The 16999-nt window shown below is 44.6% G+C and overlaps 1 protein-coding gene across 1 annotated transcript in view; it reads left to right on the top strand.

The window, feature by feature from the left end:
- The window catches only part of ARHGAP32 (Rho GTPase activating protein 32), a gene marked incomplete at both ends in the record, with an annotated part of 162339 nt that overhangs the window by 115980 nt on the left and 29360 nt on the right, over positions 1-16999 (top strand). The window contains one exon of the mRNA XM_084301400.1: positions 3860-4009. Within this exon, the coding sequence (XP_084157526.1) occupies positions 3860-4009 (150 nt within the window). The remainder of the gene's footprint in view (positions 1-3859; positions 4010-16999) is intronic.

Genomic DNA, 16999 nt, shown 5'->3' with positions numbered 1-16999 from the left:
AGGGTGTGATATTTTTTCGCACTCCTAATTGACATATTTGTGCCAACAAAACTTCAAAAGTAGTGCAACCTCAGGATATTTTTTTATTATTATTATTTCTGCAGCCAGTCTCACTATGGCAGATGGAGATGCTTGCTCGGGCCAGGATGCTTGGCCAAACCTTTATGAGGAAAATCAGCCCCGGCTCCTTCTAGGAACACAGTTTTTTGAACAACTTGTTTTACAGTGCTAAAATCTAAGATGGAAAGTGATATGCCTAAATACTAGGATTTTTGTTTAGTTTTATTTGCCTTTGTGTTGGCAATTCAGCTGCATGGGTAATTCAGCAGCATCTCTGTCTGTAGCATATCCCGACATACAGAATTGCCTGGCAGTAACCCTGCTTTAGCCTTTGGGTTTACTTCTGTGTCGCCCGTCACCTGAACACCCCACAGGGAGATACCAACTGCAAATCTGTCATGTCCCCACTTTACTGATGGGACAATAAAGCAGGGTGGAAAAGGGCTAACTAGTTTGTCCAGATTTCCACAGCCTGTAACAATTTAGTACCAGTTTCTGGTATAAACCCTCTCCCTGGGTTCCCTGACTTCCTTCTACTTGCAAATTCTGGGTTTTTCAGTGCAGGCAGGTGGGTGCAGGAGCCCAGGACAAGCACTTGGGCTGCAGCAGGAGAGCACCACTTGCTGTTGCTGGTACCATCACCAGCGGGGCTGCAACGGTTTCGGAGCAGAAAACATTTATTCTGCATGAGTCCTGGGAGCAACCTTAGCGTCAGTGTTTATGCAGAAACTGTGACTGCTGCGCTAGCTTGATCTGAGCAGAAATGAATCAGAAATGAAATCTCTAAGGATATGCATTGCTGGTTTGACGGTCAGTTGATGCCAGGGGACTTGGAAGCAGGACTGAAAGCATTTCCCCCTTTATTGCTTTCGGCACACAGACAGCGAACCTGACAGCCTCCTGTGTTCTCGTGATAGCTTATCCGTATCAGACACCTACGTGCTTTTTTTGTTCTTTTTTATAACCTGTCAGCAGAGAGATGACTGCTCGAGTTTCCTCACTTTCCCACCCCCTGCCCCAAGAAGCCCAACTCCCCTTATCAGTGAATCATTCTCGCGCAGGTAGAAGCCCCTGAAGCCGGCTTAGCCTGGGAAACACTCGCACGGAGTAGGCAGTGATTCAGAGCAGACTGGGGCAGGAAACTGTGCTTAACCAAGGAACTATGCAGGTGTCTCAACAGGCTATCGATAAGTGATTTTCTGGTTCCCTAATCTGCTCAGGCATCGCCCTGACAGTGTCACGGACTGTTGCGCAGGTACACTAGGGGAGTGCGTTTGGAGGAGCCTGCTTAATGATACAGAAAACAAGACAATTATTTTAAACTGTACTGAGCACCTTAAAGGCAGGACAGATTTATTCTGTTTTAAAAACTCAGGTCTCCATTCTGGTTAGAGATGCAAGCGTGTTTCAGCACTAAGCCAAGCACATCCTTGGAGCAGGGCAGCGCATCCACTGCACCCTCGTTTTTCACACCAGAGGTCACCAGCTGACCTGGTCCCCAGCTTTGGGGGACCTGCAATGCTGGCACTGGCTGCATTTCCCTACGTTTTCACATCCGTTATCTGATGGATTCATTTTTCATTCAGTCAAGCAAGACACTTCACGAAGAGCTGTGTGCAATCTGTGAAGTGATTCAGATGAATCCATGGGTGTTAGTGATTGCTTTATTTGTCAGACTGGTTAAAGTGTCTGTCTGGGGTCCATCAGCTCCAGTGACACCATCACAGGAGCCCGGGGGTTGTTAACCCTCTGAAACTCCACAAAAGTCAGGCAGAGACTCTGCCTCCATTTGGTTTTGAGCAGGGTTGGTAGGAGATGAGAAATGAGCCATTACTTTACTATGAGGATGGATACAACCAAAATCCATTCTAACTTCGTTTGGCGTGTCGGCACAATCTGTTCATTTGTGGTATGTAATTAAAAAGCCACAGCAAACTGACAAAATTCCTTTAATTAAAACCCTGTAGGCAGTTTGTCCTCCTCAATGCTTCTGCATTCTCTTAAATGATTTGGGTTTGATTGGTGCAAATGCAGACCTGGGTTTTGTTTGAGATTTTAGGATTTCAGATATTCAGATGTGTTTGGCTGCTGCAGATCAATGTAATGCCATGCTGCTAAAAGGGACTTCACCCAAGAGCAGAACCCTGCTCTGTTCAAACAGATAGAAATATTTTAAGGTCTTTTATATTAGGCTTATTGTAAACAGAGGGATTCTGTCCATACCTGGTGAAATAGAGGGCACAATACAGCTGTATAAAGGGATTCAAACATCGCAAAGTACAGCGTGATACAACCTTGTCCTTGGACAAGGTTTCCCATATTGTCTGGCTGAAGAATATCCTGTCTGCCCATATGAAGCATTACTGCATGAATCTCTCTTTTGCTGAGCCCCAAGACCCAAAGCTGCTCACAAAATTTCAAGTTGTATGTGCTCCTGAGCAGTGGTGACCCAGAAGAAACGCATTTTTGTCAGCAGGGGCTGGTTCTGCTGCTCGCTGGACGCAGCGTTGCTCAGCTGGAATTTGCTTCCAGTAGTCACAGTTTCATGCAGATGGGCTGGGTGGTGGGCTTTCCTCCCTGGTTTCCAAGACAGCAGCCCTGGGGAGTGATCAGTGCAGCCTCTCAGGGCTGCAGGAACCTTCCCCTCTGCCTGGAGCGGCCCAGGCTGCCTCGCAGAGCGTGGCCCTATGAGCCGAGCAGTGTGCTCTTACCAGCAGAGCTCCTCTGTGTTAGTTAAACTGCTCTGAAATCGTCTACAGCAACGGCACTTCTGTTGGGGAGGCTGGAGCTTTTTTGTTTCACCCTTGTGCTTTCAGTGGGCCTCAAGAAGAGCTGTCTGTCGGGCTTCGCTTTCCTTCCCAACCCAGCCCCTGCTCAGCCTCTGCTCCCAGGTGCCTGCAGCCCAGCCGTGCCACCCCTCCTGCCCTTAGCAGAGGGGCAGCTGCCTGGGCTGCTCTGGTTTTCACTCCTTAGTGGCATCAGCTGGCTTGGACACGGTGACTTGTTTCACCAGCAGAGCTGAGACCACGCAACGTTGAGTGGGAAACGGAGCTGAAGGTGTAGAGGGGCGGCTGCAGAGCTGCGTTCTTGTCCCTTTGTGGACTTCATGTATTCTTTCTGCAGGAGGGAAACTGCAGCTCTTCAGATCAGCCACCTTGTTTTTCTATTAAATAAAACCAAGACAGCAATTTGGTTATCTTGCAATAATTTGGAAAGACCGAGGGAGGTAACGCTGCTCTGGGCTGGGCTGCCCCACGTGCAGCACGGCTGCAGGAAGGGCAGGAGTGATGGAAGGTGTGCTGGAAGGGCAGGCTGCGGCACCCGGAGCTGGGCATCCTCTAAGTTCAGATACTGTCAGTCACTCATTTGCTCTGGAGGAGCCTAAGGCTACTAGAATGGAAGCCAGTAACAAAGCACTTCTTTCTGCTTAGAGACTACAGACCGTGTTTGTCAACGTGGAAGAGATGACAGGTTTTGCTAGCTTAGCCTCGTTCCTTTTGCACAGATGCACATTACAGGTGCTGCCCAGCAGCCTGTGTACAGTGACAGTGCTTTAGTGAAGTGCCACCTGAAGCTGCATTTTGGGTAAATGTATCTTTGTGCTAAATTCTTCCATTTCAGCTGTTGTGTCATTTCTGCACTGGACAGGTATTAGAACAAAAGCAAACTCTCAATTTAGTATCAGACCTTGGAAAATCTGTTTCTGTAAATAATTTATATTAATGTTGCTACTGTTTTTACATGCTCTGTAAAATGCGTTCTGCGTGGCCTGAAGTGGTTTCTTTATTTTGTTGTGCAGTGTCAAAAAAACACGGCAAGCTCATCACCTTCCTTCGTTCCTTCATGAAGTCACGACCAACCAAGCATAAACTGAGGCAGCGCGGGATCCTGAAGGAAAGGGTGTTTGGATGTGACTTGGGAGAGCATCTTCTCAACTCTGGACATGATGGTAAGGAACAACCCATTTTTGAGTTCTTCCTCTGTTGGGAATCTTACTAAAGAGGGATCATATCTAGCAAAAGAGTAGTTGATGCCAGCAGAGAAATGTGTAATGAGAATCTGTGGCTGAAAGATGAACTGAGACTGATGCTAAAAAGAAGCAAGCATCAGGGTTTGACATGGGAGCACTGAAGGTGAGTTCTAAACCTCTTGGAGTCTTCAAATAAATACTAAATATTTGTTGACAGGGAAATTCACTGACACAATAATGAAGTTTATAAGTAACTGCTATGTTAAATCCATACATTTCTCTCCAGCTCACTGTTTTTGTTTGATTCTATCACAGTCCACAGTGTGGATTGTTTACCTACCCTTCCTCTTGGTTTCAGAAAATGTACAGGAGTTAACTGGATATTATTTGTCATAGCTGTATTTTCTCTGTCTTTTTCGGTGACTTCCCTACAGGTCTTCTCTGCCACTTCCACCTTCCCATCAGCACTTTAGGGATGCAGCAAAGATGAGCTCTCCATTCCAAGAAAAAATTACACAATTTTTACTACTCTTCCTTTGGTGAACTTGTTTCATGTGTTCTTTCCTACCATCTCACTGGGACATCTCCAATCTAGGCTGTGAAATCAGGGAGGTACCTGCACTGTTGAGTATCAAACAGAGGACACAAATTCTTCCACAGTTCACTCGCTGAGGTCGTTCCCACAGATGGCTCGTGCTGAGGGTTTTTTAGGAAGGCAGCGTGGAGCAGCAATGGGCCACAGCCAGTTTGCCCAGGAGTTAGAGCCATCAGGAAATCAGTGATGGGTATAGCATCACTGTCTGGCTATGTCAGTTTGTTGATCTGTTTCATATTTTTGCTTCTTGCCTAATGCAGTAGATATTGGGCCATTTCTCATATCTGCATAGACCTCATTGCCAGCATTCTGAACCTGATGTCTCCCAGCTTTTGTGTGGAGCTCAAGGAGAAGTAAAGTGACATGTAGGGTAGGAAAGAAATTTCTCTGTTAAATTTGTTACCAGAGGTACTTTAGGTTCCTTGTTCATATGAGTGCCTTTCGGAAAAGGGATGGTAAAGGGTGGGGAGCTGTTCTGTGCACTTCTTTCCAATGGATTCAATTGGTAACAGCAATGTGTACTCCCTTGCCTGACATGAAGTATTTTACTACCGGTTGGTGAATAATATGAGCTTGTTCTTAAGAAATCACGACTGTGGCAAGGCTCATTGGCTTGTTAATTGGAACCAGTAGAGATCTTTATTGCTGGGGCTTGAAAAGCATCAGAGAGCCAGAAACTGCATGGTTTGAAGGCAGAAACGTACAGTAAACCATGTAAGAACTGCATCAGGAGTGGGTAATTTACACCACTGGGTAGCAATAGAGCTGGTTTTATATTCATGCTGTGGGAGCAATCTTGGAGGGCAGGAGACATGCCAGCAGTGAGCTCATTAATGGGAAGGAGAGAGTTCTTTTTGATCCTTAGCCCTCCTCCTGTCCATTTTAGTTAGACATAAGTCAGCAATAATTAAAGCTCTTCTTTGCTCTCTGCACTGACTTTTTTGCCTGGTTTTAAGGGGCATGCATTTTATTTAGCAGTAAAAGACTCACCCTGAGCTGAACTAAACTGTCCTAATGACACTAGAGGCTCCTGTGTGGCAGTCTCTAGGAGGTCATTCCTTGTCCTGGTCCCTCCTCTGCCATCACGTGCAGCTGAGTGATTGTGACTGAGCTGTGCTAATGAGGTCTCTTCATCTGAGAAGTTAGCAGTTGCTTTCAACCTCGATTTAATAACTCTTTCCTAACTCCCCGGAGTGAAGCAGATCCAATTTGAATGTTGCTAACAGGGGCATGTCTCCATTTCACACAGCAGGATTGTTTTTTTCTGTGTGATTCAGCTCTCTGACCTGTATTCCAAGTGATGTAATCCCCGGGATTGGTTTTGTGGAGACGTTTCTGGGTTCCTGTGAACCAAGCTCTGTGCATGCACAGCACTTTAAGATTCCCTCATTCTGTAGCATTAAGGTTCCTCAGTCACGGAGCCAAGTGCAATGCTCCACGTTAAGTGAGAGAGAGCAGCGATGCAGTCCTGTTTCTTCACCTCATAAACAAGTATTTTTATAGGAGCACATAGTACTTTTGCTGAAGTCTGTGCGTGATACCTACTGGTAATGCTTTGGGATTACAACTATAAAAGATCTCAGTTCAGAAATACAGAAAGAACCAAAGGCATTTATAGATGGATTTAGATTAATGGTAGTTTTGGTGTGCTGCTGCCCAGCATCCAAAAGATTTAGCAGGACTGAAGGAGAAAATAACACTGTCCACAGTGTTTGAAATGGGTGGCTAGGCATTTGTATGCTCTGCATTAATGCACCACTGAGCCAAACTGGAGTTATGTTAATTATTTTATTAGTTATCATTGTTGGAAAGTTGACAAAACCTAACTTCCCAAGAATTCCCTGTGAAACAACAGGAGCCATCCCCGTTTTGAAATCATGACCATCTGGAACTTTGCTGAACTGGGCTTGTCCTTCAGGTAGGCAATGATGAGAGAGGAAAAGACAGAAAATAAAAGGAATATGGAAGCATGAAAACTGAAGTGGGTTTAACATTTTTTAATAAACACTGAGCTGAGGCAGCGGGCTCAGATGGCTTAGCTAGGAGAGCATAGAGTTGGTCGCATGTCTGTGTACCCAGAAGGGAATGTACAAACACAAGGAAAGGTTTTACCTCCTGCAGCACATTGTCTTTCTGTGAGCTCAGCAAGTATCACTCTCATTCTGCACCAGTTGTGCTCCCGTCAGAAGGGGAGTACCAAGGTGTGAGATGTACAGGAGGAAAGAGATGTAGAAATAAGACCTTACTGTTCCAGAGCAAGAGCCCAGGTGATGCCATCTTGCAGAGCTCCATATGCATGCTGTACATTCAGCATGCTCTTGGATCCAAACCAGCAAAGCATTTATCTTCGTTTACCTGATTTTTTGAGATCAGTCTTGCACTGGGGCCGAGCGCTGTCTTTTCTGCAAGATGCCTGTCAGGCTGGCGTGACAGAACTTGCGTCTGCTGAACTTCAGGACATAATACCTCTGTTTACTGGAGTTTCTCCTTAGGGGAGGGTGTCTAGGTATGATGGGATGAGTGGAGCAAGCAGGCTGTTGCTGCTACTGCCTCTTCATTTTTGATGAGGGTGCAATTTGTCATTTTTTAATTGTGGTATACAGACCTGAGAAGTAACGCTATAAACAGGTATAGGGAGGGAGGAAAGGATTTTAACGAGTGTTTACAATAACAACAGTAGGGATGAGTACTGCACCTGAAGATCTTTCTGTATGACGGGTGATTCATGGTAGGGATTGCAGTGATTATTGAGCTGGCAGCTGTCGACAGGCAGTGTCCTGGGTTTGGGGTTTGGTTGCTTTTTTCAATGGCAGTTTGTAGTGTGCCGACACTTTGAGCCCTCCGCACAATGACGGGGCCCTTCTGTAGGAGTTGCACCTCCATATGGTGTGGAACAGGCCTTTCCCAGAGGCCCTTGTAGACCCGACAGCAGTGATGGGAAGGAAGAATCATTGTCCTGTTTCTTAGATGAGGATTTGAGTAATGGGCACATCACAGGATGATCTTTCAAAATCATTTGTGTTCTAAGCTGCTTTTGAGAATGGCCATTAGGAGCCCCAGTAAGTCACACTGGAAGGTGATGGGATTTGGGGCCCTACTTTGCCAAGAGTGAAGGAGGAAGGTTGGCTCGTTGTCGTTGGATGTGATTACTCAGGGCACCCCGAGCAGTGCACGTACCAGACCTCTCTGACTTAAGACTGTTGTTCTGGTTGCTGGAGATTGGATAACCCTGGCCTTCACCAAGTCAGGGAACCAAGCAGTCTCAGGTTTTATAGAGAGTGGACGAAGTGTTCAGAGCTGGAATCCGGGCTGGGCGCACACAGCCCCGTGCTCTGGTCACCGGCCCGGCTGTGTGTCGGTGCGTTGTTCTCACCGAGCATAACAGCCAGCTGCCCTCTTCCTGCCACGTGTAAGTAACACATTTGGGGCTGGTACGTGGAGGAGTAAAACCAGTTTTGATGTGAGGGATTTCTGACTTCTCCGTTGGGTCTAAATCTAGCAAAGGCTGTGGTGATACAGCCATCAGGCATGTTGGTTTGCACAACACCTAGCAGTCGCCCAACGCAGCCTGCCTTCAGAGGCCTGTCTCCATTTAATTTTAGTGCGTTATTCATTTGTTGGCTCCTTCTGGGTTATGAATACTCATCTGCCAATGAAGCGTAGTTTGGAAGTGAACCAAGTTCAACAGGGAGTAGCTGTTTCTTCATGATCCTGCGAAGTTCCCAGGTGGTTTGGTGCCGCTGACACCTGCCATGCTGGTTGGCTTTGCGGAGCTGCAAGATGCAGCCAGTTCAACATAATCCCTGACGAGTAGAGAGGCCCTGTTCCCTTTGTCGGTAGGTAGACTTTTTTCCCCCTAATATTTTCTCTTAAAGGAAACCAAATAGAACTCGATTTTAGCCTGACCCCAATTAGACAGAATTGTGCATGCAGAGGATGTGTTTGTTTAGTGTGGGAGCTGGTTAAATGCTGCATTGCAGCATCTGTACCATGTCCTCATTTGTGCCTCAGAACGTTTCAAAACGTGGCTCTCCACAACTCCTGAATTTAAGACCAACGTAGGAGTTGGCAGCAAGGTGGTTAGCACAAACTTTGTGCACAGCTGCCCAGAGAGGCCGGTGGATTAGGAGGCTGTGCGGGTTCCTGGCTGTCACTGACAGCATGTCACCAAGGTTATGGCATTCAGCTCCTTCCCTCGTTTTTATCCAGGTGAAAAGTAAAAATAACACCCAGCATTTTGAAATACATGGCTAGGAAGTCCTTGTGTAAATGTCTGATTAGAATCAAGTCAAGTGCTGTCTTGTTACATCGTTTTATAGTAGATTGGTGCTAAAGTCACGTGTTTCACCCAGACTGTTCCCTTTCAGCCTTCTGTCTCCTGTGCTTTAGCCTCCTGCACAGACAAAAGGGGGCAGGAAACCTGCCTGGAGGTTGCCCACAATGTACAGTTGATAAATCCATCTTTCGGTGCCAGTCCTCTGCAAGCCCCTTAGGTTCGTTGGAGTGATGGATTGTTTCACGCGAGGGATTGGGCTGGATTCAGCAGTGCTGGGAGCAGGGAAGCTGTGCAGATCTGGCACTGCGGTGGTGTCGGTTCCTCTGCCTTCGGGAGATTGCAGAGAGGTAGGGGATGGTGAGTCGAGGTCAGTGAACCAGAGGAGAGTTTCATTGCTCTTTTGGGAATGTGAGCCATGAGTTGCAGTAACTGAGGAATTACTTTCCAGTGTGCTTTATATCCAAATGCTGCTGGGGATAAGTGCTGGAATTGCTTGGACTGCAGGAGATGAGGTGCAAATACTGGCAGCTATTCTGTGCTGAAAATGTACCTGTACCTGGCACTTGATAAAATATGAGTGTTTCTCTCTTGGTGGTTAGAGTGGAGTACAGGCTAACCCTGGTGTGCCCTAAAACAGCGTAGAGGTGTTCCTCATGGCATAAGTCATATAACATGGCCAGCTGTATTAACAGAGGGTTTTGTAGACTAAAAGCAAATGGTATTTTTTGTACCTCTTCATGTATGTGTTGTGTTGATACATCTTTATGCATTTGTTGTCTTGATACTTCATCAGTTTCCATAACTGGAAAAGGTGGATTTAGAAATGGCAGTAATTTTTATTCAATGAGTTCCCCATATCAAAGGATCTGTAGCTCCCCTTTGAGTTAGTCAGAACTCTTCTGGAAAATACTGACTGGTGATCAACAGGGAGATACAGTACTGCTGTTCTTGCTGAAAAAGTGAATGTCTTCAAAAGACAAGGTTTCCTAACATAGCTGATTCTTGCTTTCTATTCCTCCTATTACTCCCCAATTCTCCAAAATTGTTATCAGTTATGTATGACAAGTTGGGTAGGATTAAAGGAAGAATACAATGAAAACCAAGACTTTTCAAAACAGTATGCAAGATCAAATTAAAGCAGAGACACAGTCCTGTTATGTACTGAGCACTGGCAACAACTGCATAGAGGGGATGGCTTTATTCCCTTATGCTGGTCATTGCGCTCCTCAGATAAGCTTCTTAAGAGCACCTTGGGACTTGAGGTGACATCACAGTTTGTTCTGGGTCCTCTGGTCTTACCTTCAAGTAATCCCCTGGCTGCCACTGGGTGATACATTTGCCTTTGATACTAATTTATTGCAGATTTGAGTATAGGAAGAACAGTGTTACCAGAACAGAGTAACCCAAGGAATGAGATCTTGGGCAGCATCTTGGCAGGGATCTGTAAAAGTCTGGTTCCCCTTAGCTCCAGGATAAGCTTTGTAATCTATATGTCATCTCTTTTGGTTCCTCATATTAATGTGAGGAGTCCCTTTTACTAGCTAATAATCTTAATTATAATAAAAGTCTGGCTGGATGGATTTGGATCTTTGCCATCTGTGAAGGAAGTCTTGATTTGGAATTCAGGACAGCTGAGTCTTACATATTTATTAATTTTTTCTTGATGTTTTAACTCTTTGGGGGTAAATTAGCTGGTGCCCACTCTCTTGCTGTTTGAGGATGAAATTGAATATTAACAACAAGAAGTAAAACTTTGCTAAAAGGTAGAAAGCTATAAATATTTATAAATGTATTATTCTTTTTCCTTCCTCTCTCGAAGTACTGTTTTTAAACATAAACACAAGACAGCCCCTGAAATCCAGGAACTTCCAGTTTATGCTCGCAAGGCTCAGATGAATGTCTGCTCATGATGTCATTTGTAGAGAATTGTTTTCCTTCAAGATTTTAGCTTCACAAAGCCTTCTTAGCATTTGTCGGGTTCCCATCAGAAATAGATACTCAAGCTTGACGTGGGCTCGCTGCAATTCAAATAGCAAATAGTCGTGGGGCAGCAGAGAGATCTTGGAGTGCAGTTCCCCAGGGCTGCTTGGAACTGTTAGGACTTGAATGCTGGCAACCACATCAATAGGTTTGTTTAAGCAATAACTTCTTGTTCTTACACAAAGATTAATTGAAGTGCTGCACAAAAAAGGTAGGTTGTGTGTGTTAAACATAACATTTAGATCAGAATTATTAAATTGGCCACAGTCATTACAACAGGCTGAGGAGAATGTTGGCTGTGACTGAGGCTGAAGGTTTATATTAGATACATAAATTCTGTGAATGAACCCTTGGGCATTTTTGTACTCTTAATAGGTAGAGTATCCAAGCTGAAAAGTTTGAATGTGAACTAAAAGTTTCAGACCTCCAGGTAGGTTCTATGGCATCATGCTTTTACTCCTCAGTTACACCTTTTTACTCTCTCAGTTTTTAAGCATTTACATGTCCGAAGGAGTTTTCATGCTTAGGACATAAATCTGATTTGAAGGATTTGTATTCATGTCCTTTTTTGCCAAGATAGTTCTTGTGTGACTTTGGGCAAGTTCCTTCAAATAGGATCCATCTCCTTCCTTTACCCTAAAATACGTGTAAGAAGAAAATAGCGGATCCTGAGTTCCTTGTTGGCACAGCAGGAAAAATAATGCATGCTTACTTACCTGATACATTTTGTAATGCCCTCAGATATCTGGGGGAGAAAAGAGCCATAAGTAAAGCACGTGCCATATGCAGAATTGCTATCCAGAGCTACAGCTCAGAAATAGAATCATTAATGTTGGAAAAGACCTCCAAGATCAACTAGTCCAACCATGCAGTTGGTTGCATCTTGTGTTTCCTGACAAACCTACCTAATAATGCAAGTATTGATGAATCTGGAAATCTTCCTGTTCTACCTAGTTAAATAGTATTTGTACAGTACAATTCTATTGAGAAAACTGAAGGTAATTGTAGAGTACACAGCTGCTCAGAAAAGAGCAGATTCTTGAAGAAATGTCTTTAGTTAACATGAAATTGTAGCAGCTCTGCCAGTGGCTGTGAATGAACTCAGAAGACAGCAATTCATAGATAGGGAGGCCGTGAGTTTCCATCAGTGAACTTTTTTCAGTACTTGAAACTTTAAAAATTGGTTATATGCTTCATGCCATAGGGATATAGTAAACTTTTTCTCCTCCCCAGATGATTCCTTTTGTGCTTGAGGAATCATTAGATGCATACTCTTAGTGATTTGACTTGTATGTTAGGTCCCAAACTGGCCATATCTGTTTCTTATGAACCTTTATTGTTTTCTGCTTGTTTTATGTTATGCAGTGACATACCAAAATACTGTCCTGTCTCTTGCATCTGAGTCCATGTTTGTTTCAGCTCTGCACACAGTCGATGTATGAACTTGAAAAAAATGGTTGTGAAATTGCATTCTGGGGCAGTAATTCAGTGGGGCTGTTGTGACTTGACAGCCCCTTCGAGCTTACTGGTAATATCAGCCATACCCTTCAATTTATCCTGCTGGCGACTACTTCGTTTTGCTACCCTGTTTTCAGGTGATTAGCTATATATTGAAACCTGTTAGCCTCAGACATGCCAAAACCAGTTTCCTTTCAGTGTTTCACAATTTATAGTGTTTTGTTTTGTTTTGTTTTGTTTTGTTTTTTAAATCAAAATCCATCTCCAAAGGCCTTGGGCATTCAACTTGAAGAGCTAAGCTGTAGTCAGAGCTGTGCGAGCTTAGGGACATGGTCTAGTGGGTGATATTGGTCATAGGGGGATGGTTGGACCAGATGGTCTTGGAGGGCTTTTCCAACCTTATGATTCTGTGATGGGAGCCGGGTGCTCCTGAGCTCAAACCCTATCTCTCATGCACAGTTCATGGCCTTGGCGATCTTGCTGGGTGTCTGCTTCCATCTCCATGTTGTGAAATTAAACTTAACAGTCCGGATCTGCCCCGAGGTGCCACAAGGGTAAACTTGTAATGTTTGTGAGGTACTTGGAAGGTTAAGGGCATATAAACGTTAAACAGTGGTTATTCAGGTGTTACCACAGGTCAGCACGTGAGACCCACAGCCTGGTGAGTGCCTGGAGGAAATAACTCCATTGTTCTCCAGGTATCTCCTAGATTTATTTTGTTCCTTAGTTGGGTTTGCATAATTTCACAGATCTAAACATGTTAGGTGTTTTGGAAACCAAAAGGTGCCGAAGTGACTCGAGCCCTTCTGTAAATCACGAAAAGCCTGTGTGGTTCAGGTGCCTCAGCATTTCTTCAGACCTTGCAGGCTGTGCCTCTGCGAGAAACCCCTGTAACATAAAGGACGGGTCCAGCAGCCTGGACAAACAGCAATAATTGTCCCAAACTGCGGATGAGTGCCAATAGTTCTAAGATATTTTGGGCAAATGTCCAAACATAACAGGCAGTGTTATTGCTTCACCATCTGCCCTCTGAATTGCTGGAACTCAAGATTATTGGGTATGGGGTTAGCATTACAAAGAGGTATGTGGGGTCCCCATGGAGAATGACTTGTTTGGGGGGAAGTAGTTGCAAAAAGGGAGAACTGAGAAGGCAATACAAGCTTTTGCAGTAAAGAAAAGAGACAATCTCTCAGTCCCCTCCCTTTTTACCCTGCCCGCAGCTGTGAGGAGAAATTCTTTATGCCTGAGTGACCCAGAGGACAGCAGGGAGTTGAAAATTAATTTGCATTTCGAAACACTACAGCTGTAGGGAGAACAAACATGAGAAAAAATGTTGCACTACATGCAGGAATTGCTTGTGCTCTTAGCCCTCTCTGCTCTTACCAAGGTGGATACCTTTTTCAGTCTTAACTTACTGTGGTACATGTAATTGAGCTATACGGAAAGCACTAGCACAGCCTACATATGAATGTATTAGTAGTATATTTATTCCATTTAATGGATGTGATGCATTTCTGTATTAAAAACAAAAATACAACCCCAGTTGTTATCCCCACTTGGGTGGATACAACCTGGGAGATGGATGTACAATATAAAGGTTCTTCTCTTTGATACAAAAGCACTAAGAGTAAGCATGGTTTATGCCACTGCAGTGCTCAAGTGCAAAAATGCCCTGGCACAGACATACCCGCAGCACTGAGAGTGTTGCTGATGTTACAGGACTTAAAAAGCGTGGTGAACTGCCTTCCTAGCCTGATGCAGCACCACGGGATTTATTTTCTTAGGCTTGAACCTTGCACTTTGTTTGTACACAGTTCCTGGCTAAGCTACCATAAATAAAAAGAGTTCAGTCTTATAAAGCAGAGTCCAGCACTGGAGGCTGATTACACAGTTGGGCGCTGCACGGTACCTGCATGGAAACTGACTCATGCTTTATGGCTGCCTCTTCTGTTATCATGAGTTACAGTACAAAAGTCATAATTTCAAATAAGAGCACTGCACATTATCAGGAAATAGTGCAGCTTGTGGTAGCTGGTTTGGACTTTACCCAGCTCTTCAACAGTATAAATCATTTTAATGTGGGTCACACTTCTTGAAAATCAGGAAGAGAGCATCTCAAAGGAAGTTCACTCTTTGGTCTTGTTCTTCTCTCTTAATCCTGCTGGTTCAAATTTAAGGACACAGATTTAGGAAGGAGCCAAAAGTCCTGAGAAGAGAATCTTTCCAAGCCAGTTGTTGTTTTTCTGAACATGCAGGGCATGGTGGGGTCCGCGTGCTTATAAAATGGCACGTGCAGGTGATTCCCTGGGTGGCAGAGAGCCTTCCTGCAGAGGGTGTTCCTTACAGGACAGGGCAAGAAAACAAAGTCCATAACCTCTCTGTCTCGTGCTGTTTTACAAGAATTTCCTGCGTAGCTTTCACTGTAAGGCGGAGGGAGGAGTTCCAGAACGGAGCAGTTTGAAGTGAGGTTCTGAGAAAAGTTACAGTCTGAATTATTAGAGTTTTTTACTGTATTTTTTTAAGGAAATTCTTGGAAGTTTCTCTGAAAAATTGAGCTAAGAATAGGAGGAAGAATGATTGAGGTAAAAGCAACAGTACTTCCTTGGATGAGGATATTCATTGTTAGGTTCTTACGTAACTGTGTTTATATGGTAAGGGAGACAGGATTTGTTTGGCTAATTCCAGGTGTCTAGAAGTTGTCCAAGTCTCAGCTAGTCACAAAGTTCTAAGAAATGGGCACATCCCTAAAACAATCCACACCATCCTGTTATTGCACCACACGTTCCTGGGGCACGCTGTCTTCTTCAGGTACCTGATTTTCCTCACTGTTTATAGAGGCAGCCTGGACGTAAGCTGTCTCCCACCTCAGCTTCATCTTTGTAGCTGATTCTTTAAATTTATATTCGTGTGGCTCGAAATGTAGCCTGTAACCTGCTGTTGCATTCCTGCTCTCGGTTCTATTCTTTCTCATATTCTTCCTAATTATCATTACGGGTACTTGATATTCATGGCTATTTCTTTTGCTTAGGTGGTTTGGTGTGACGCTCAGGACAGTTTATTTTGTACTCCTGTTGTGCAGCAGGTTCAGCTTTCCGCATTTGTTTGCTATGTGTGGAATTCAGCTGAGCAGCTGCATTTCAGCATGCTGTGGTCCATTAACCAGCCGAAAGGCCTGGCTTATGTGGCAGTTCACCTTATTACTGTAATATTGTGAAAACGACGCTGCTAGAGGGGAGCTTGATGGGAGGCCTCATTCCCCAGCCTGAACAAATACTGCTGATTCCAGTAACGTACTTTAAAAAAATTAAAAAAAATAAAAAATAAAAAAAGCCTCCCAAAACCCGGGGAGGGACCATTACAAAAGATTAAAAGGGAAAAAAATAAAAGCAAGATGATAGGAGAGGAAATGTGACTGATTTCAAGATGAAGCAAAATGGTCTTCAGAATGAAAACCATAAAACTTCTGCTTCCTCTTAATGGGAAAGAATTAACCAGTTAACGAGCCCTAGGAGATGCAATAAACCTTTCAAACCAGCTGAGAGATACTCAGGAGCAAGTTGAAAAAATTGCTTTAGCTGCAATGGTGATCAGATGTGCCAGGGTCCACTTTGTTGACGCATCCACATCTCCAGCCTGGCACTACCTGCTGTCTGAGATGGGGAAGGGGAGGGGGTGAGAGATGGAAGGAGGTGATGGATTTTGGAACGGGAGATGTGTACGGTGCTCGGATTCCCATGAAGAGGTAGGTGTTCAAAAGTGGCAGCTGCCAGTGGATTTTAGCAGGCTGCAGCTGAGTCTGTGACTTTACTGCAGAGAAGTTACCTGGTGCCAGTGGATGAACATGGTATTGCTCAGAACAGGAATAAACCCAACATCCAGTGTTAGTACTTCTGTTATTTGCCTGGGAATGTGGATCTGGAAGGGGCTGTGCTGGGTTTAATAACGACAGACACCAGTTCTGGGCCCACAAGTTTTCTGAGCAGTGGGTTATTGGTGACTGGAGGAATATAACATGCAAGGTGCCCTGCCCTTGTGCTGGTCTTTCCTCAAGTGGCCTGCTTGTAGCAGTTGTCAGAAATGGGGTGCTGAGCATAGTGGACCTTCATAGCTGTTACTACAAACCACCTGGGTCACCAACTCTGGTCGTTAGAATTGCAGGAAAATCTAGAAATTGACTAATATTAATAGGATTATAGTGTAGATGCTACAGCGTATGAGAAGAAATCCCTGCTGGTTTCCCCGTGGGATGCGGCTGTGACATAGCTTTCTGATTCAAATCTGGTGACTGGTTTGGGATCCAGAAGCCAAAGTCAGGACCTGAACACCAGTAAGTTCACCTCCATGGCAGGGGACACAGGTTTATGTAAAGGTAGCTGTAGGTACCTGGAAAAGTCACAACCGTAGGTGGTGGTCTTGGTGCACTTCACAATCACGATCCCAAGCTTTAGCCTGTGCTGTCACCCTGCTGTTCGGCGCTGGTGCTAACAGGCGCTGTGCCCTGCATGCGTACATGGAAATGTGTGCTAATGGATGTGTAGCTAAGGGGCTTAGGATTCAAAGGGGAGAGGGAGATTAAACACATTTGTCAGGCGTCATCTTTGTTCAAAAATGAGTAAAATCAAATCACCGTTCCAGCAAAGGGCCTTCAAGTGTAATTATG

This window comes from Netta rufina, assembly GCF_964035555.1.
Source record: "Netta rufina genome assembly, chromosome: 25".
NCBI lineage: Eukaryota > Metazoa > Chordata > Aves > Anseriformes > Anatidae > Netta > Netta rufina.
This window is presented reverse-complemented; position numbering and strand designations above follow the sequence as displayed.